At 42.8% G+C, this 18224-nt stretch overlaps 1 protein-coding gene across 3 annotated transcripts in view; it reads left to right on the forward strand.

Annotated features, from left to right (window-relative positions):
* RECK (reversion inducing cysteine rich protein with kazal motifs) overlaps positions 1-18224 on the forward strand; it is a 764658-nt gene that overhangs the window by 666177 nt on the left and 80257 nt on the right. For all 3 annotated transcript variants that reach the window (XM_069730400.1, XM_069730403.1, XM_069730401.1), the window contains 2 exons: positions 1957-2167; positions 3127-3200. In XM_069730400.1, the coding sequence (XP_069586501.1) occupies positions 1957-2167; positions 3127-3200 (285 nt within the window). The remainder of the gene's footprint in view (positions 1-1956; positions 2168-3126; positions 3201-18224) is intronic.

Below are 18224 nucleotides of genomic sequence, written 5' to 3' on the forward strand. Positions count from 1 at the left end.
GTAAAACCCAACCAGGTACAATACTTTGGGTAAAGCAAGGTCAAATACTTTGGGTTACAAGGTCCAAGACAAATTTTTCCAACTCTCTCATCCTGCCAGTCTACTCTTCCTTGAGCAAATGTATCCCTCATTCTGGAAACTGACACAGAACTTCTATAAGTAATGTATTGATAATCATGCAGGGTGGTTTCTTCAAAGTGGTCATCAATGGGAATCTGTTCCTTACCTATAACAAAATTGTGCAAGACCACACAAGCTTTCACCACCACGTCGTCAACAGTGTCAGTCTTCAGGTTTATAGCGGTCAACAGAATTTGCCATTTGGATGTTAGAATCCAAAAAGAGCACTCCACCATTCTTCATGCTCATGTTAGGCGGTAATGAAAAATTCTTTTAGTTGGCGTCAATCCACTACTTGAGTATGGTTTCAGCAGGTTTTCCGAGAGTTGCCACGCCTCATCTCCAACACATACAAATAGCATTGGGGGCCCAGAGGTTTCAGACAGTGGTCTTGAGGGTGGAAAAAAGAAGATATTTCCATAGAGATGACGCCCCATTGCAGACACTTTAAAAACTTGCGAATCATTTGAGTGGCCATAGGCCCCAATATCGACCACTATAAACTTGTATTCAGTGTCTGCTATGGCCATGAGCACAATGGAGAAATATTTCTTGTAATTTAAATATTCTGAGCCGGATGCAGCAGGTTTGACGATGTGGATGTTTCCCGTCCACTGCACCCAAGCAATTGGGAAACTGACAAATTTGTTGGAATTTCTCTGCAATTTCCAGCCAACTCTCCATTGTGGGATGTGGGATAAATTCATCATGCAAACAGTCCCACAATGCATGGCAGGTGTGCTTAACAATCCCCGATATCGTTGAAATCCCGAGTCAGAACTGGAAATGGAGTGACGAAAGGGAGTCGCCAGTTGCAAGGAATCTGTGAAAAAAGGAAAGGCAATAATTAGTACAAAATACCAGCAACAACATTACAGTTATAAGTGTGCTCTAAAAGTAGGAGATACTATAAACATGGCTTACCGAAGAGTCACCATCAGACGCTCTGCTGGTGAAATAGCAATATGTGTCACTTCTTCTGATGAGGTGTCGAATTCGTTCCACCAATAAATCAAAGTTCTCAATTTTCATCCAAACAAATGAGAAAAATTTCTCTGAGTTTCCTCTTAGCTCCATGCATAGTGTAGAATACACCCTACGAGTCATTCTCTGTGCTGTTATTGGGTGGATCCAAAAACGTCATCGGCGCAGACGCATGATGCGCTGTCTCTCGTTCCTTCTCCATAACAATCGCTTTCAAACGATTAGCCTCAAAAGTGAAATCCACATAAATCTTCAGAATGTTTGCCATCACGCCTTCCATCTTCGCCACTTGCTCTACAACCTGTCAAAAATGGGCTGTAGAAACACTATATAAAAGGTTTTCAGTAGCCAATAAGGTTTGGGAGCCTCCGATGGGTGTTTTTAAAAAAACAGATCCGTCGTAAAACGGATAAAAAAACGGAAGAAAAACTGATGCGACAGATCCGATTTTTTGCCAGATCCACTAGTCGGATCCGGCGGAAAAACGGATCCGTCGCATCAGTTTTTCACAATTTACGCCGGATCCGTCTATCCGTTGAGCAACCGGATTGAGCCTGATGGCAAAAAGCTGATGTGTGAAAGTAGCCTAAGAAAGAAGAGTGTCTAACGAGGCTAGTAAGATGCACCAGACATATCATCGAGCATGCATCATTGTGATAAATTTGTCTCAGTTTCTGCTTGTCTAATCTAGTTTTATCCTGTCTAAAATTAGAATAGTATTAATAAATCTGTGACATTGTTCCTATTTTTCTTTTGGATTAGAGTCCAAATGAAACAGATTTTATATGCAGTTTGCCATAGAGCCTTATATGTGAAATATTATCTAATTGTAAATGTTTTGAAATTTTATAGACTTTCTGCAAATCTATGGAACCAGTCTGTGGACACAATGGGGAAACATATACAAACTTATGCAGTGCTTATTCCGACCGCGTTGCTGTGGATTATTATGGCAGGTGTCAAGATGTCGGGATATTATCAGAGCACAGTTTTCAATCAGAATGTGCCTCCATTAAGTGCCCTACCAAGCCTAAGGTTGGCTGTAAAGCAGTCATACCTCCTGGTATGTATGTGTATTTATAGCAAGAGACGTCTTTCTGACTACTGATAATAGTAATATCCTTACTTTGAGATTTGGCCTCAACAGCATCTTCATATGAAGAAATGAAGAAATTATACCATTTGTGACTAATAGAACTGCATTACTTCAGACTTTTATTTTTGTTATACCTCCTATCAGATTATGCTATGCAGCATTAGATAATAATCATTTAAAGAGGATCTGTCACTTGCTCAAAAACATTTAGTTCAAGGGAATTTGCCAGCAGGTTTTCCCGAATGCCACCACCTCTAATTTCCCCTGTACCATAGTTCAGCAATCTGTATATAAGCCCGAGGCATATTCAGAAAATATCTTTGATAAATTCTCCCATGTCGTATGGTAATTGGCATGGTTTGATCTGAGACATGTTGCTAGTCTTTGCCCAGCACCGTCTCTCTTCTTGCAGTTGAATCCTCATGCCTCATCCAACATCATTCACACAGAGCTGAAAATCTCACATCTGCATACTGATACCACAGACCTGGGCAGGCGGTGTTGTAATGCGCCTGGAAATTTAGCAAGAGTTAGGAGTTTATATGCAGATTGCTGGACTGTGGTACAAAAGGTGGTGGCTTTAGTTAATTTTGGGAAAACCTGGTGACAGATTCCCTTTAAATGCCTTTTAATTAGCTCTGAGCTCCCATGATTCTGCTGCTATTTTTTCTTTTTGCACTGCATCACTCCATTGCAGAGATATTCACATTTTGTTTCTGGAGGGCTCTATGTGAAATCTCTTCCTGCAGTCCAATTGGGCGTTTGTTTATAGTCATCTCTAAGAGATTCTTACAAAGGTTTATAACTCAATTTTTGAGCAAGTAGGAGGTCCTCTAAAATTTGCAATTTGTAATGCTTTGCTGTAGATTATGCATTAACTAATGTTTTGATTTGTTGGCTTGTTTATTTTTTTTTGTTTCATACAGGAGCCTGCTGTCCTTTATGTGCTGGAGTTCTAAGAATCTTATATGACAAAGAAAAGTTAGACAGATTTGCTGAGGTATAGTATTTTCTCTAGAAATCGAGAACATGTGTAGATAATTATTTTATAGCAATTCAGAAGTTTTTTATATTTTGACATAAGACCGTATTTACAGTTTGTGCTTCCTTAGGCACTCACTCATCAGCGAACCCCCATCTCTTGTCAACATTACATCACCATGGCTACATTTTTATGCAGACCAAGCTAGAAAATGAATGGAACAGCAGTAATGTCTCTGGACTGCCGCTCCATACTAAGAAAGATAAAAGTTCCCCATTCTGACCATTGGTGGGGTTCCAGCAGTTGGACCACCACCCATCCACAGAGTAGAAACAGTATAATAGGCCTCTGACACACCTTCTGCTACAGGCAACCCACCAGATGGAGTCCCAACTTGGAGTGTCCACATTTAAAAAAAAAGTTTGTAAAATCAGCAGCAATAGCAACAGCAGGCACAGAAGACACCACAAAGATGGTACAGACTACAACAACGTGAGATCAATACATGACACTTAAAACGACATCATCGCCCACTCTGCCCTATCTGCAACTCGGGTGCAAAAGTCATTGGAGATCTATGACTTGTTCATTTTTATGAAAGTTTGGTGGTCTACATTTTCAGGCAACATCCAGATTCGCTTATCTGTCAGAACACCACCAGCAGCGCTGAAGACACAATCTGAAAGAATGCTGACTGCCGGGCATGATAAAACCTCCAAGGCATGACAGGCAATCTCAGGCCACTCTTCTATTTTTGAAGACCAAAATGCAAAACAGTCCAAATTCCCACTGATAGCATTGATATTGAGTTGCAAATACTCTTGCACTATCTTCTCCAGTCATACACAACGTGACAGACTTGTACTCTGTTCTGCTGGTGCACGGGCTGGTCTAAAAAATGTGTTATGCCACTTACACTGCTGCTAATGTTTTTGTGATGACGCCTTGACTTTCCCAGTTTTGGACGTCTAGAACTGGGATGCACACTATGTGCCTCACTGCTGTCTTGGGGAAAACCACACTTAAGATTATCTACAAGCTTGTTTCGATACTCCAGCATGTGCGCATTCCTTTCCAAGAGGGGAAGCATGTGGCAAAATTTACTCTTGTACCGTGGATCTAATAGAGTGGCTACCCAGAGGTCAGCACTATTTCTAACCCTCAGAATATGTTGAAGAAAAAAGGGCTCATGTGGCGGGCGCTTCAATGAGGTCCAAGTCCATGATGTGTTAGTGGCAGGGTAACACTCAAGATTGCTTCCTCTGTTCCCTATCGCCAATCACGGATAACAGAGAGAGGCTCATTATCCTCTTCATGCCCTGACTGTTGCGCACCGATCACCTCGTCCTCCTCCAAGTCTCGGCTCCTGCATCTTCACTAACAGTTTGTCTGGTACCATGAGTCCCCCCTTGATTGCTGTAAGCCACCCTCCCATGACACCCTCCTGTGTGATGACATTCTGGAAATTATCCCTTCCGCATCCTCCTCTGCTTCCATCTCTTCTTCTGGGACCATCACCTCTTCATCACACACACAATTCAAAGTGTGCTCCAGCATGTAGACGGGTGTAATAGTGAAGATGGCAACATCAGCACTAACCATCTCACTATCCATTTCAAAACTTCAGAAGGGTGCAGAGGTCCTTCATCTGTGCCCATTCCACAAGTGTGATTTTCACCACGTCTATACTGTGTTGGCCCAGGCTATGCAAAAGAACCTAATGCAACAGGGCTCGTCGCTGCTGCCACATGTGCAGAGTGAAATTTCACCATGTAGGAACATCGCTAATCAAAAGGTTAACTGTTAGGCAGGAAGACCTCTGTAGCAATGAAAGTCGATGACCTGCGGCGTGCGATTGTCGGATGTGAGCACACAGCGACCGTACTTTCTGAAGCAACGCATCCAGGCTGGATAGTGGCAAAGAAATTGCTCTACCACCAGATTGAGGATGTGAGCCATGCAAGGCACGTGTGTGAGGTTGCCATGGCGTAGGGTCAACTTCAGGATTACACAGTTATCGCACACGGATTTCCCTGGCTCCAGGTTTAGTGGAGACAACCATTGCTCTAACTTGGCCTAGATACCTGCCCACAATTCTTGAGCTGTGTGACTGCAATCTCCAAGGCATAATAATTTAAACACTGCCTGATTGCAGTGAGCCATGGCTGCCAGTACAGAGGTGGGGGAGATTCTATCTCACTGCTCGAATGCGTGTCTGAAAATGGGAGAGGTTGAGGGCACAGGTGGAGGCCATAGAGGAGTTGGAGGAGGCAGGAGCAATGGAGGAACTGTAAAGATACAGAAGTTTGTCCCGCAAGCCTTGGGGATTCCAAGACTTGTGGAACAGTTCCCTAACTGCCTGCCACCACTGCCACCATAGTCACCCAGTGCCCAGTCAGTGAGATGTAACACCCCTGCCCTTGTTTGCTCGTCCAGGTGTCAGTGGTGAAATGCAACCTGGTAGACATAGATTTTTTCAGGGAATGGGTGATGTTGGCGACATGCTGGTGTAGCGCAGGGACAGTTTTCTTAGAGAAGTAATGGCGACAGCGCAACTGATACGGGGGACTATGACGGCCATCCAATTTCGGCAACCATCTGTATCCACCAGGCGGAAAGGCAACATTTCCGTGGCCAAAAGATTGGAGATGGTGGAGTTCAAGATCTTAGTTTTGCAATGTGAAGCTGGCTGCTGTGCTGAGAGAGGGCTTAGTAAGGAGAAAAGTACAAACTGCTGGTCTGTGAGTGAGGTGCAGGCGGAGATGTTATGATGGATTGATAAAGATGTGTTGTGCTAGGTGACACAAAAGCAGCAGTTATATCCACTTCTGAAACAGCTGACAGTCTCCCACTCACCCCGGTAAGCAATTGTACTTTCTGTGGCCGGAGACCTGTGTAAGAAGACTTGGAATAGTGACGAAGGAGGAAGAAGCAGCAGATGAGGTTGATGGGATGGCGGTTAGTTGGTGTGGCCCGCTAATCCTCATTTTAGCACAGTGAGATTCCCACACTAAGGGATATTGATCGTGCATGTGCCAATTCATGCAAGTAGTTGCCAAATTATTCCAATTTTGCCCCTACTGAGTTTCATTTTTGCAAATTTGACAGATATCGTGTGCTGGGTCATTCTTTGCAGTCTCAAAAAAGGCCCAGTCTAGGCAACCCTTGCCACCCCTGTGAACTGCACACTTGCAACCAGTGCTGGCCACAGCCAGAGTTGAGACTGAGGATGCAGTGCTTGTTGTGGTTGCATCACTTCGTCTCTGTGTGGGAAGCCAAACCGTAACCTCCTCATCTTCCTCCTCCTCCTCCACCTCTTCTGTTGAACTACTCAGCTGCGTACCTCTGGGTTCACACCAAATGGGATCTATATTGCCTTACAAAGGTATTCGGCCACCTGGAACTTTTCAACCTTTTCCCATTGAACGAAATGTATTCGTTATTTAAAATTTGTGTGGAAATTAAAAGACTGAAAAGTGGAGCGTGCAATATTATTCGGCCCCTTTACTTTCAGTGCAGCAAACGCACTCCAGAAGTTCATTGTGGATCTCTGAATGATCCAATGTTGTCCTAAATAACATAGTAACATAGTAACATAGTTAGTAAGGCCGTAAAAAGACATTTGTCCATCCAGTTCAGCCTATATTCCATCATAATAAATCCCCAGATCTACGTCCTTCTACAGAACCTAATAATTGTATGATACAATATTGTTCTGCTCCAGGAAGACATCCAGGCCTCTCTTGAACCCCTCGACTGAGTTCGCCATCACCACCTCCTCAGGCAAGCAATTCCAGATTCTCACTGCCCTAACAGTAAAGAATCCTCTTCTATGTTGGTGGAAAAACCTTCTCTCCTCCAGACGCAAAGAATGCCCCCTTGTGCCCGTCACCTTCCTTGGTATAAACAGATCCTCAGCGAGATATTTGTATTGTCCCCTTATATACTTATACATGGTTATTAGATCGCCCCTCAGTCGTCTTTTTTCTAGACTAAATAATCCTAATTTTGCTAATCTATCTGGGTATTGCAGTTCTCCCATCCCCTTTATTAATTTTGTTGCCCTCCTTTGTACTCTCTCTAGTTCCATTATATCCTTCCTGAGCACCGGTGCCCAAAACTGGACACAGTACTCCATGTGCGGTCTAACTAGGGATTTGTACAGAGGCAGTATAATGCTCTCATCATGTGTATCCAGACCTCTTTTAATGCACCCCATGATCCTGTTTGCCTTGGCAGCTGCTGCCTGGCACTGGCTGCTCCAGGTAAGTTTATCATTAACTAGGATCCCCAAATCCTTCTCCCTGTCAGATTTACCCAGTGGTTTCCCATTCAGTGTGTAATGGTGATATTGATTCCTTCTTCCCATGTGTATAACCTTACATTTATCATTGTTAAACCTCATCTGCCACCTTTCAGCCCAAGTTTCCAACTTATCCAGATCCATCTGTAGCACAATGCTATCTTCTCTTGTATTAACTGCTTTACATAGTTTTGTATCATCTGCAAATATCGATATTTTACTGTGTAAACCTTCTACCAGATCATTAATGAATATGTTGAAGAGAACAGGTCCCAATACCGACCCCTGCGGTACCCCACTGGTCACAGCGACCCAGTTAGAGACTATACCATTTATAACCACCCTCTGCTTTCTATCACTAAGCCAGTTACTAACCCATTTACACGCATTTTCCCCCAGACCAAGCATTCTCATTTTGTGTACCAACCTCTTGTGCGGCACGGTATCAAACGCTTTGGAAAAATCGAGATATACCACGTCCAATGACTCACCGTGGTCCAGCCTATAGCTTACCTCTTCATAAAAACTGATTAGATTGGTTTGACAGGAGCGATTTCTCATAAACCCATGCTGATATGGAGTTAAACAGTTATTCTCATTGAGATAATCCAGAATAACATCCCTCAGAAACCCTTCAAATATTTTACCAACAATAGAGGTTAGACTTACTGGCCTATAATTTCCAGGTTCACTTTTAGAGCCCTTTTTGAATATTGGCACCACATTTGCTATGCGCCAGTCCTGCGGAACAGACCCCGTCGCTATAGAGTCCCTAAAAATAAGAAATAATGGTTTATCTATTACATTACTTAGTTCTCTTAGTACTCGTGGGTGTATGCCATCCGGACCCGGAGATTTATCTATTTTGATCTTATTTAGCCGGTTTCGCACCTCTTCTTGGGTTAGATTGGTGACCCTTAATATAGGGTTTTCATTGTTTCTTGGGATTTCACCTAGCATTTCATTTTCCACCGTGAATACCGTGGAGAAGAAGGTGTTTAATATGTTAGCTTTTTCCTCGTCATCTACAACCATTCTTTCCTCACTATTTTTTAAGGGGCCTACATTTTCAGTTTTTATTCTTTTACTATTGATATAGTTGAAGAACAGTTTCATAGTTATTAAGGTTGAAGGAAGACTATATGTCCATCTAGTTCAACCCATAGCCTAACCTAACATGCCCTAACATGTTGATCCAGAGGAAGGCAAAAAAAACCCATGTGGCAAAGAGTAAGCTCCACATTGGGGAAAAAAATTCCTTCCCGACTCCACATACGGCAATCAGACTAGTTCCCTGGATCAACGCCCTATCAAGGAATCTAGTGTATATACCCTGTAACATTATACTTTTCCAGATAGGTATCAGTCCCCTCTTAAATTTAAGTAATGAATCACTCATTACAACATCATACGGCAGAGAGTTCCATAGTCTCACTGCTCTTACAGTAAAGAATCCACGTCTGTTATTATGCTTAAACCTTTTTTCCTCCAACCGCAGAGGATGCCCCCTTGTCCCTGTTTCAGGTTTGGGATTAGTTTTACTCTCCTTAGCAATGTGCTTCTCTGTTTCCTTTTTGGCAGCTTTAATTAGTTTTTTAGATAAAGTATTTTTCTCCCTATAGTTTTTTAGAGCTTCAATGGTGCCATCCTGCTTTAGTAGTGCAAATGCTTTCTTTTTACTGTTAATTGCCTGTCTTACTTCTTTGTTTAGCCACATTGGGTTTTTCCTATTTCTAGTCCTTTTATTCCCTCAAGGTATAAACCGCTTACACTGCCTATTTAGGATGTTCTTAAACATTTCCCATTTATTATCTGTATTCTTATTTCTGAGGATATTGTCCCAGTCTACCAGATTAAGGGCATCTCTAAGCTGGTCAAACTTTGCCTTCCTAAAATTCAGTGTTTTTGTGACTCCCTGACAAGTCCCCCTAGTGAAAGACAGGTGAAACTGTACAATATTGTGGTCGCTATTTCCTAGATGCCTAATGATGATAAATATAATCCACCTGTGTGTAATCAAGACTCCATATAAATGCACCTGCTCTGTGATAGTCTTAGGGTTCTGTTTGACGCACACAGAGCATCATGAAGACCAAGGAACACAACAGGCAGGTCCATGATACTGTTCTAGAGAAGTTTAAAACTAGACTTGGATACAAAATGATTTCCAAGACTTTAAACATCCCAAGGAGCACTGTGCAAGCAATCATATTGAAATGGAAGGAGTATCATACCACTGCTAATCTACAAAGACCCGGCCTTTCCTCTAAACTTTCATCTCAAACAAGGAGATGACTGATCACAGATGCAGCCAAGAGGCTCATGATCATTCTGGATGAACTGCAGTGATCTACAGCTGAGGTGGGACAGTCTGTCGATAGGACAACAATCAGTCGTACACTGCACAAATCTGGCCTTTATGGGAGAGTGGCAAGAAGAAAGCCATGTCTCAAAGATATCCATAAAAGTGTTGTTTGAAGTTTGCAACAAGCCACCTGGGAGACACACCAAACATGTGGAAGAAGGTGCTCTGGTCAGATGAAACCAAAATCGAACTTTTTGGCAACAATGCCAAACGATATGTTTGGTGTAAAGGCAACAGAGCTCATCACCCTGAACATACCATCCCCTCTGTCAAACATGGTGGTGGCAGCATCATGGTTTGGGCCTGCTTTTCTTCAGCAGGGACAGGGAAGTTGGTTAAAATTGATGGGAAGATGGACGGAGCCAAATACAGGACCATTCTTGAAGAAAATCTGTTGGAGTCTGCAAAAGACCTGAGACTGGGAAGGAGATTTGTCTTCCAACAAGACAATGGTCACAAACATAAAGCAAAATCTACAATGGAATGGTTCACAAATAAATGTATCCAGGTGATAGAAAGGCCAAGTCAAAGTCCAGACCTCAATCCAATCGAGAATCTGTGGAAAGAGCTGAAAACTGTTGTTCACAAACGATCTCCATCAAACCTCACTGAGCTCGAGCTGTTTGCCAAGGAAGCATGGGGAAGGTAGAACAGTGAGCAAGTTTAAAACAGAACTTTTAATATAAACCATAAAAAGTCACAAGGACCCTAATTTCACCAACAAAAATACCAAAATAAAAAAACCACACACAATACTCGTACTAAAAAACGCTCCCACAGAGCGCTATGACTCTATATAGCATGGTGGAAAAAATTGAAAACAGCCTTTTTCTAAAGCATATAAATACCACCAGAAAAAAATACCATTTGGCGTCTTCACCAATTGCTTAACCATCTGCAAATATCATATTTTTAGCAGAATAAGGTAACATAAACCAATAAGAACTTAATGTGTAGGTATGTAAAGGAACAATCTCATCCAAACATAGTTCCTTCCTTCACAGTGGGGGATAGATCTGTCCACGGGTATCCATATTCATAGGGGGAGGCCTCCAAACGTCCATACATTACCCCATTCATTGAATTTATACCCGACCATATTGTAGTCTTCCCTCACAGATAGATCACCCGACGCATTTCTCTCGGCTTTGGTCATCAGGGGAGAAGCCGTTACACAGTAATAAGGTGTGTGCAATCCATCACACACCAAAGTGAAGGGGCAGATTTACCGCATGTGAATGAATGGCTTTAAATAGGACGCCATGTGGGAGTCACCTCCGGTGCGTCATATGGAGTGCATTGATGAACCGCAAGGTACTACTTCCGGTTCACGGGAGGTAGGGTGTCTTGCGATCCTCACACACAGCAGGAGGCTGGCGTGGAGCGCACTGAGACACGCAAACGTCACTTCCGGCTGGAGCAACGTCACTTCCGGTCAGGAAGCAGTGTATTATATTGCGGTGGATAATAAAGGCATATACTGTATACAAAAAATGCCTAGAAAGAGCCACAAAAAAACAAATTTTTACGCCTGTGGGTAACAGGTAACGTATTTTTAACCTTCAAGCGGGGGGAATATAAAACACTTTATCCTTTTTAAATATGGGATTGATTGAATGAAGCAAAGGATAAAAAGTAATCCTTTGCTTTTGATAAGAATAAAACATGATCACTGTTTGGTGATTTGAGGGAGAAAAGTTATTTAGCTCCACTGGGTTGCTCTTATATGGGGGGTAAGAATATGTTTCCAGCATATATACGTTCCTTTTTCTGCTTTAAGTCTTAACTACCAATGCCTCTTTATGATATCCTCCTTCCTGATGTTATGAAGTTGTAGGATTTAAGAGTATTTTATATTTCCCCCTGCCTGAAGGTTAAAAATACGTTACCTGTTACCTACAGGGGTAAAAATTTGTTTTTTGTGGCTCTTTCTAGGCATTTTTTGCATACATGCCTTTATTATCCACCGCAATATACTGTATATTCCTTTTTGGAAGTGCATTGAGCAGCAAGGTGGATTGCAGCTGAGGGGAAAAAGAAAAAAATAAGAAAAAAATCTTTAAATCTTCAGCTTAGCGAGTGTGAGCGAGCTGAGTGTGACCTGAGCGTAAGTGTGAACGGTGGTAAGTGTGACTTGTGATTCAGTGAAGAGGTATTTGGAATGCCTTTAACAAATACCTGTGTGAATTGGTGCGAGTTGCTGAATTGGGAGTAGCTATATTCACAAGGGGTTAACTTGGGGTGGGGGCTCATAATTAAGGGTTTATAAGGGGCAGTTGGTTGAGACTCAAGTCCTTTTTGGAAGTGCATTGAGCAGCAAGGTGGATTGCAGCTGAGGGGAAAAAGAAAAAAAAAAGAAAAAATCTTTAAATCTTCAGCTTAGCGAGTGTGAGCGAGCTGAGTGTGACCTGAGCGTGAGTGTGAACGGCGGTAAGTGTGACTTGTGATTCAGTGACTTTGGATTCAGGGAGTTTGCAAGGGAGGAATTGCTATCTGTATTTTATTAGTACTTTTGTCTGGTGCAATCCCCATTAGGAAATGTGCTCCACTATTGTTAATGCCATCCAGTGCACATCTTGCCACATGTATGCAATCCTTGATCAGCCGGTCGAGGGTGCATACTGCTGTGCGAGATGTGAGCACGTTGTGCATTTGGAAGCCCAAATTCTGGATCTAAATGTGCAGCTGGCAACACTGAGATCCATAGACAATATGGAGAGGAGTCTTCTGCTCACTGAGCAGATGCTCAATGGGATAGATGAGGGGGGGATGGTAGGATGGAGCCGCAGGACAGTGAAGTAGCAAGCTGGGTGACAGTTAAAAGCGGGGTAGAGGGAAGAGTGCCAGGGAGGCTAGTCCTGATCTGGCACACCCCGATAAGTTTGCTAAGTTGGCAGATGAGGGGGGTGCCAGTACAGGGGTAGCACTGCTGCAGCCAGGCATGTCCTCTGAAAGCCGGAGGAGTGACTGCTCCAGTAAGGAGGGAAATAGGAGAGCAGGGCAGGCCAGACAGGTGCTGGTAGTGGGCGACTCAATTATTAGGGGAACAGATAGGGCAATCTGTCACAAAGACAGGGATCTTCAAACGGTGTGCTGCCTACCTGGCCCTCGAGTCCGACACATCGCTGATCGGGTGGACAGATTACTGGGAGGGGCTGGGGAGGACCCAGCGGTCATGGTGCACATTGGCACAAATGACAAAGTTAGAGGTAGGTGGAAGGTCCTTAAAGATGATTTCAGGGAATTAGGCTGCAAGCTGAAAGCAAGGACCTCCAACGTGGTATTTTCTGAAATATTGCCTGTACCACGTGCCACGCCAGAGAGGCAACGGGAGATTAGGGAGGTTAATAAGTGGCTCAAGAATTGGTGTAGGAAGGAGGGGTTTGGGTTCCTTCAGAACTGGGCCAACTTCTCAGTTGGCTACAGGCTCTACGCTAGGGACGGGCTGCACCTCAATGGGGAGGGTGCAGCTGTGCTGGGGGAGAAAATGGCTAGAAGGTTGGAGGAGTGTTTAAACTAGGAATTGGGGGGAGGGTATTCATTTTATAGGAGGGGAAGATAGTGCAGATAGAGACCTGGGCACAAATAAGGAAGATGGGGGTGGCGGTGGCATGGGGGTTGGGGTTAGAACAGTTAATTAAGAAAGAATAGAGGTACAGAGAGGAACATCAAGTGCATGTATACTAATGCCAGAAGCCTCGCCAACAAAATGGATGAATTAGAATTAATGTTGTTGGAGCATAATTATGACATGGTGGGGATATCTGAAACGTGGCTGGATGAGAGCCATGACTGGGCTGTTAACTTGCAGGGCTATAGCCTTTTCAGAAATGACCGTACAGATAAACAAGGGGGAGGGGTGTGTCTGTATGTAAAATCGTCCTTAAACCCATCCGGCGTGATAATATAGGTGAATTGATTGAAAATGTAGAGTCGCTGTGGGTGGAGATAAGGGGAGGGGGAAAAAATAATAAATTACTGATAGGGGTTTGTTATAAATCTCCAAAAATAATGGAAGCAATGGAGAATATCCTCATAAAGCAAATAGATGAAGCTGCGACTCAAGGAGAAGTCATTATTTTGGGGGACTTCAACTACCCTGAAATAGACTGGGGAACAGAAACCTGCAGTTCCAGCAAAGGTAATCGGTTTTTGATAACTATGAGAGACAATTACCTTTTACAACTGTTTCAGGACCCAACAAGAAGGGGGGCACTGCTAGACCTAATATTAACCAACAGGCCAGACCGCATATCAAATATAAGGGTTGGGGGTCACTTGGGGAATAGTGATCACAAAATAATAAGCTTTCATGTATCCTTTAATAAGATGTGTAGTAGAGGTGTTACACGGACACTAAACTTCAGGAGGGCAAATTTCCAACGGATGAGAGATGATCTTGGTGCAATTAACTGGGTTGATATCCTGAGACATAAAAATAAACAAAGAAAATGGGAGACGTTTATTAGCATTAAAGGAAGTAGGTAGTGAGGAGGCATTAAAAAAATACTAAAAAATGAAAATGTTGGCCCCCTTAAAAATAGTCTGGTGAAATGGTGGATGAGGATGAGGAAAAAGCCAATATGCTAAATGACTTTTTTTCATCAGTATTTACAAAAGAAAATCCCATGGCAGAAAATATGATCAGTGAAAACAAAAATTCCACATTAAGTGTCACCTGCTTAACCCAGCAGGAAGAACGGCGGCATCTAAAAATCACTAAAATTGACAAATCTCCGGGCCCGGATGGGATACACCCCCGAGTACTGAGGGAATTAAGTACAGTCATTGATAGACCATTATTTTTAATCTTTAAAGAGTCCATAATAACAGGGTCTGTGCCACTGGACTGGCGTATCGCAAATGTGGTGCCAATATTCAAAAAGGGGACAAAAACTGAACTCAGTAATTATAGGCCAGTAAGCTTAACCTCTACTGTGGCTAAAATCCTGGAGGGCATTCTAAGGGATGCTATACTGGAGTATCTGAAGAGGAATAACCTCATGACCCAGTATCAGCACAGGTTTACTAGGGACCGTTCATGTCAGACTAATTTGATCAGCTTCTATGAAGAGGTAAGTTCCGGACTGGACCAAGGGAACCCAGTAGATGTAGTGTATATGGACTTTTCAAAAGCTTTTGATACGGTGCCACACAAAAGGTTGATACATAAAATGAGAATAATGGGGATAGGGGAAAATATGTGTAAGTGGGTTGAGAGCTTGCTCAGGGATTGGTAACAAAGGGTGGTTATTAATGGAACACACTCGGACTGGGTCGCGGTTAGCAGTGGGGTACCACAGGGGTCAGTATTGGGCCCTCTTCTTTTTAACATATTTATTAATGACCTTGTAGGGGGCATTCAGAGTAGAATTTCAATATTTGCAGATGACACTAAACTCTGCAGGGTAATCAATACAGGGGAGGACAAGTTTATATTACAGGATGATTTATGTAAAATAGAAGCTTGGGCTGATAAATGGCAAATGAGCTTTAATGGGGATAAATGTAAGGTCATGCACTTGGGTAGAAGTAATAAGATGTATAACTATGTGCTTAATTCTAAAACTCTGGGCAAAACCGTCAATGAAAAAGACCTGGGTGTATGGGTGGATGACAAACTCATATTCAGTGGCCAGTGTCAGGCAGCTGCTACTAAGGCAAATAAAATAATGGGATGCATTAAAAGAGGCATAGATGCTCATGAGGAGAACATAATTTTACCTCTATACAAGTTACTTGTTCGACCACACTTAGAATACTGTGCACAGTTCTGGTCTCCGGTGTTTAAGAAAGACATAGCTGAACTAGAGCGGGTGCAGAGAAGAGCGACCAAGGTTATTAGAGGATTGGGGGGTCTGCAATACCAAGATAGGTAAGATAGGTTGTTACACTTGGGGCTATTTAGTTTGGAAAAACGAAGACTAATGGGTGATCTTATTTTAATGTATAAATATATGAGAGGACAGTACAAAGACCTTTCTGATGATTTTTTTAATCATAGACCTGAGACAGGGACAAGGGGGCATCCTCTACATCTGGAGGAAAGAAGGTTTAAGCATAATAACAGATGCGGATTCTTTACTGTAAGAGCAGTGAGACTATGGAACTTTCTGCCGTATGATATTGTAATGAGTGATTCGTTACTTAAATTTAAGAGGGGACTGGATACCTTTCTGGAAAAGTATAATGTTACAGGATATATACACTAGATTCCTTGATAGTGCGTTGATCCAGAGAATTAGTCTGATTGCCGTAAGTGGAGTCAGGAAGGAATTTTTTTCCCCAATGTGGAGCTTACTCTTTGCCACATGGTTTTTTTTTGCCTTCCTCTGGATCAACATGTTAGGGCATGTTAGGTTAGGCTATGGGTTGAACTAGATGGACTTAAAGTCTACCTTCAACCTTAATAACTATGTAACTATGTATATACTCGAGTATAAGCCGACCCGAATATGAGCCGACCCCCCTAATTTTGCAACAAAAAACTGGGAAAACTTAATGACTCGAGTATAAGCCTAGGGTGGAAAATGCAGCAGCTTCCGGTAAATGTCCCAAATAAAAATAGATAACAATAAAAGTAAAATTAATTGAGACATCAGTAGGTTAAGTGTTTTTGAATATCCATATTGAATCAGGAGCCCCATATAATGTTCCATACTGTTCATTATGGCCCCATAAGATGCTCCATACAAAATAGGCCCCATATAATGCTCCATACAGTTCATTATGGCCCCATATGATGCTCCGTACAAAATAGGCCCCATATAATGCTCCATACAGTTCAATATGGCCCCATAATATGCTTCATATACAAATATGCCCCATATAGTGCTCCATGCAGTTCTTTATGGCCCCATAGATGCCCCATATAATGCTCCATTCAGTTCTTTATGGTCCCATAGATGCCCCATATAATGCTCCATGCAGTTCTTTATGGCCCCATAAATGCCCCATATAATGCTCCATGCAGTTCTTTATGGCCCCATAGATGCTCCATATAATGCTCCATGCAGTTATGTCCCTATAGATGCTCCATATAATGCTCCATGCAGTTATGGCCCCATAGATGCTCCATATAATGCTCCATACAGTTATGGCCCCATTTAATGCCCCATATAAAACTCCATGCAGTTCATTATGGCCCCATAGATGCCCCATATAATACTCCATGCAGTTCTTTATGGCCCCATAGATGCTCCATATAATGCTCCATGCAGTTATGGCCCCATAGATGCCCCATACAATGCTCCATGCAGTTATGGCCCCATAGATGTCCCATATAATGCTCCATGCAGTTATGGCCCCATAGATGCCCCATATAATGCTCCATGCAGTTCTTTATGGCCCCATAGATGCCCCATATAATGCTCCATGCAGTTATGGCCCCATAGATGCCCCATATAATGCTCCTTGCAGTTCTTTATGGCCCCATAGATGCCCCATATAATGCTCCATGCAGTTATGGCCCCATAGATGCCCCATATAATGCTCCATGCAGTTCTTTATGGCCCCATAGATGCCCCATATAATGCTCCATGCCAGGGCCGGCTCCAGGTTTTTGAGGGGCCCGGGCGACAGAGTCTCAGTGGGCCCCCCTTTTAACACATACCATGATTCATGATCGCATATAACACAGCCATGTAGTATATAACACAGCCCACGTAGTATGTAACACAGCCACGTAGCATATAACACAGCCATGTAGTATATAACAGCCCACGTAGCATATAACACAGCCACATAGCATATAGCACAGCCCACATAGCATATAACAGCCCATATAGTATATAGCACAGCCACATATTATATAACCAGCCCACGTAGTATATAACATGGCCCACGTAGTGTATAGAACAGCCATGTAGTATATAGCACAGCCCACGTAGCATATAACAGCCCACGTAGTATATAACACGGCCCACGTAGCATATAACACGGCCCACATAGTATATAGAACAGCCATGTAGTATATAGCACAGCCCACGTAGCATATAACAGCCCACGTAGTATAAAACACGGCCCACGTAGCATATAACAGCCCACGTAGTATATAACACGGCCCACGTAGCATATAACATGGCCCATGTAGTATATAGAACAGCCATGTAGTATATAGCACAGCCCATGTAACATATAACAGCCCATATAGTATATAGCACAGCCACAGTATAAAACACGGCCCATGTAGTATATAGAACAGCCATGTAGTATATACCACAGCCCACGTAGCATATAATAGCCCATATAGAATATAGCACAGCCCACGTAGTATATAGCACAGACATGTAGTATATAGCAGACATGTAGTATACAGCACAGCCCCCTCCCCCCAAGAATTGCCCCATAGTTCAGAACTCACGGTCATAGTTAC

Source organism: Ranitomeya imitator, chromosome 6 (assembly GCF_032444005.1).
Source record: "Ranitomeya imitator isolate aRanImi1 chromosome 6, aRanImi1.pri, whole genome shotgun sequence".
In the NCBI taxonomy this organism is placed as follows: domain Eukaryota; kingdom Metazoa; phylum Chordata; class Amphibia; order Anura; family Dendrobatidae; genus Ranitomeya; species Ranitomeya imitator.